Source organism: Phaeoacremonium minimum (assembly GCF_000392275.1).
Source record: "Phaeoacremonium minimum UCRPA7 unplaced genomic scaffold PA7_03_scaffold_536, whole genome shotgun sequence".
Lineage (NCBI taxonomy): Eukaryota > Fungi > Ascomycota > Sordariomycetes > Togniniales > Togniniaceae > Phaeoacremonium > Phaeoacremonium minimum.
Genome location: NW_006921438.1, coordinates 1,937 through 6,071, shown reverse-complemented (window position 1 = coordinate 6,071; position 4,135 = coordinate 1,937). Strand labels below are relative to the sequence as shown.

Below are 4,135 nucleotides of genomic sequence, written 5' to 3'. Positions count from 1 at the left end.
AGGAATTGATCACACACGGCTTGATACAGCTCATTTCCGATGATATCAGTCGCAAAGGCGCGGGATTTTCCAATAAGCCCGAATGCTCGACGAGTGGTTGGCGGGAAGAAATTATCGCCGGCTGACCATGGCTCATCTGCTTCTAGGTATGGTCGAATGTCCTTTTCCATCTGCTGAATAGCTTCTTGGCTAACAATCCCTCTTACCACAACACCACCAACTCTCATGAGCCCGCTAACAACATCGTCTGCATTCGCCTCGGCTGCATATACTGGAACCTCCATTTTCTTCCTCACTGGCCAATTAGTGCGATAGCCATCCTGTAAACGCTCGTAAGATATGTTCATGCCCTCATATCGCACCGTGGGTGGGAGAATTTTAGCATTGATTTCAAGTTTTGTATGCTGTGTCTGCGTCTTCGTGGTCGTCATGTTGAGCCTCGAATTTTCGATACAGTTGAGTTGACCTTGATATGCTTTGATTAACTTCTAGTTGCAATTTTCCGTATTGACCCTTGTTATCTTTATACCTCTCAATGATGTGGCGGTTTATAGGACATTGGCTATTTGTGAGGAGAATTCGCAGCTTGGTACATTGGATGTCGATCGTCATGACGTCCCGGAGCGATATCTTATCCCACTTAACCAATCTTGGGTCGAATGTGGCACTCTCCATTCCTCTCAGCGCCGAAGATGTTCGATCCCTAAATCCAGTCTTGGGGCTTCTGAAAGGGGCAAAAACGGGGCGATCACGGACCTGGCACGGGCCAAGAGCCGAGACGCCGCTCTGGCGCCGAGCTAACCACCTAACGATTTCCCTTCTTATCAGTGAGCGGCATATTAACCGGCATCTTCTTGACGGCAATAATTACAGTCTAGTTTTGTTCATTATAATCTTCACTACAGGCAACAGTGACTATCAGACATCCTCCTTTGAGGATCCACAGCGAGGGATTGGGTTCCACACCGGCCCTATCATCACTGCGTCATTGGTAAGCATCAAGAAGCTGTTACGACTAAATTCAAGCTTATCTACACCCCAACGGAAAACCTAATGCGGGATCATGTCAGTCAAAGCGGACCAGCCCATAATATGCCTTCGTGTATATAGTCTCTTCGTAGAGCACCAAGAAAAAGCCAGGCAATCGCGACCGCACATTGCTTGCACAGCAATCTCGATTCTCGAACATATTCACAGATTTTTTGACGCTCTTGCTTGTAAGAGACCGTCTTAACCATTGCGAATGGGCTTATCATGGCTCTTCTCAAAGGTAACCTCGCACGTAATCGTGCTTTCAATCAGAATTTCATCATGGGATGGTAAGTCAAGCTGAACATAAGGTAATAAGACTTGAAAAGACTTACGCATACTGAAAGCATTCTCTTCTGCCTTCCCGGCATCTACTTAGCACTCACCGGCCTTGGCGCCGGTGGTGGACAGCCATCGTCCCAGAAAGTCGCATCTTTGACCAACTCGTATGTCGAAATTCGAGAAATACACAAGAAAGATACCATTGAATAAAGACATTAATAGACGATAGCATTCTCTACGGCGTGTACACCGTTGCTGGCTGGTGTGGCGGAACAGCTCTCAATTTCTTTCGCCCTAAGTGGACTATGTGAGTCGGTCAAATGTGCACAGGAAATGCCTAAAACTAACAATACTCACTTAAGTGCCTTTGGTGCCCTTGGTTATCCCTTCTACGTAGGATCACTCTGGTATTACGACCGCACTGGTCACCAGGCTTTCCCACTTTTTGGTATGTTTTCTCCGCATACTTGATACCCAGGTTCCTGTAGGAGTTCCTTAGCTAATACGGCGTTCTGCTCAACAGCTGGTGCGTTCCTCGGTTTGACGGCTGCTATGCTCTGGACGGCTTCTGGATTCATTCAATTTGCATATGCTGAGGAGAAAGATAAGGCCAAAGTAAGATTGACCCCTTGACCCTGGTACGCGGGTTTAGGAAGCTAATAGCAAAACGATAGTATATAACGTATCAATGGGTCCTTACTTCTGCTGGAAGCACCGTCGGTGCTCTCATTGCTTTTGGCGCCAATCACGACAAGGAAGAGGCGACAGGTGTCTCCACTCCAGTCTATGTTGTCTTTATTGTAATCATGTGCTGGTAAGCACACTCAGTGAATATGTCTTCAAGTAGCGATCGCTAATGAAAAATACAACTAGTGCCATTGTCATGAACTTCTTACTGATTGTAGATCCGCGAGAAGTCGTCCGTGATGATGGACGCCATATAGCAATCTTCAAGGAGCCCAACTTCATTGGAGAAGTCAAGGGAATCATTTCTGTTTTGACCGACCCGAAGATTGTCATACTTATACCAGCTATGTTCGTTGGGGAAATGAACATGGCAGTCATAAGCAGCATAAATGGTATGTGCCCGGAAGAAACAACTTTAGGGTCCATAATTAATTGAATTGCCTCAACCAGGATTCTATTTCAACCTTCGCACTCGGTCACTGAACAACTTGTTGTTCCAGGTTATTATGATTCCCGCGCCTCTTTGTCTTGCCCTGATTATGGATAATCCTCGTATTTTATCCCGAAGAAAGAAAGGCCTGATTGGCACGACGATTGTAGGGATTATTAGCATTGCGACATTGGCTGGTCTCTTAGGCTGGGTGATTCACAATGATGTGGATCGCAACAAGACGCCACCGGCCGTGGATTGGACGGACTCGGCCTTCGCCGCGGGCTTTATCCTCTATCTCCTCAATGGTATTATCTACGCCTGCTACCAGATTGTCGTGCAGTGGACCCTAGGCTCTTTGAGTAACGACCCCGCACTCTGCGCTCGATACGCCGGAGCTTTCAAAGGAACAGTCAGCTTGGGCATGTGTATCTCATTTACTGTTGACAGCCAGAATGTCAGCTATCGCAATCAGGTTATCTATGAGTTGGTTCTCTACACTTTTGGATTGATATGCCTTTACTGGGTCATTGGTTACCATGTTAAGGAGACCAACTACTTCTTGGAGGACTCTGTTATTGTCCCGGAAAGTTTTGAGAAGAAGGCCGTGACAATGGGTGTGGTGACTGACAATATTATCACACGAGAGCATCAAAAGGAACTCGAGGCGGAGAGAAAACAGTTAGGCACTACAGATTCTGGGCCTTTGGAGTAGACTAGAACTCGAGTTGCCATTTGACAACACAGCTATTGAGTTCTCTTGGAAGAGCCCAAGGTGTTCATAAATGACAGTTGCAGAGAGATTAAACACCCCAATTTAGATTTTTGTTTGCCTAAAGGTAGGCGCCACAGGATGTAATGTTACTTGGTTTGTAGATAGAGCATCAGCAGAGCATCAGCAACACGCTGCGTAAACATTTTATTAATTATACAGGAGGAAAATATTCTTCAAGTCAAAACAATTAAAAGTTCATGTTCCATCCTGCCGACTGATCAGCCTGGTAAATGGTCCAGTTTCCAAGTCCATTTTGATGAAAGTCGAATTCGTGCTCCCATTCACCCATAGCTTCGAAACTCCAAGGCGATGTCAGACCTGAGGGTAGATGAGTCTCTGTCGGCTGCCGTTCTCCATTCGAAGGTGTAATTTCATCAGATATTTGCTGTTGATGTTTTTCGAATTGCTGGACCAACTGCTGGTAGAAGACAGCCCCCTGGCTAGCCACAAAACTGCGGGCGCAAAGCTGTTGGATTAAAGGTAATCCGCGACGGAGATTCTGAAAGCCACAGGCAGCTACATCGGAGTTTCTGCTGTTCAGCTGGCGGGCATGCTGTCCCATGGCTAGATCAAACTCATGAATCCCGAAGTTCCACAATGAGTGGAGAAGGCTCTGGCGGCCTAAGTCCTGACAGATATCTGTTATTTTGCTAGCCGCTAAGTATACAGCATTGGGGCCCTCTGGTAGTAATGTAGCAAACCGTAGCATCGTGGCCTGATAGGTAATGTGTAGAGTGGCAGTCCACAAAGTGAAGCCGGTATAGCCTAGGGGTGGCTGTAGGATTGCAGGGAGATTTTGTAACCAGCTCAAGGCTTTCGTGATGCATTCTCTGGTTTTTTGAATCTTTTCCTGTCTCACTTCGCTCTCGGAATGACGACTCCTCTTAGGTCCTCCCGGCCTGAATATGTCCAGCCAGTCACTGATAATAAAA

The 4,135-nt window shown here is 46.6% G+C and overlaps 1 protein-coding gene across 1 annotated transcript; it reads left to right on the top strand.

Annotated features, from left to right (window-relative positions):
* Positions 1 to 1,311: 1,311 nt before the first annotated feature.
* On the top strand, positions 1,312 to 3,143 carry UCRPA7_7496 (putative membrane transporter protein; the record flags this gene model as incomplete). The annotated part of the gene is made up of 8 exons (XM_007920029.1): positions 1,312 to 1,319; positions 1,377 to 1,475; positions 1,541 to 1,618; positions 1,674 to 1,759; positions 1,835 to 1,926; positions 1,986 to 2,125; positions 2,185 to 2,390; positions 2,449 to 3,143. 8 exons carry the CDS (start codon positions 1,312 to 1,314, stop codon positions 3,141 to 3,143), a joined length of 1,404 nt encoding a protein of 467 aa, XP_007918220.1.
* Positions 3,144 to 4,135: the final 992 nt, after the last annotated feature.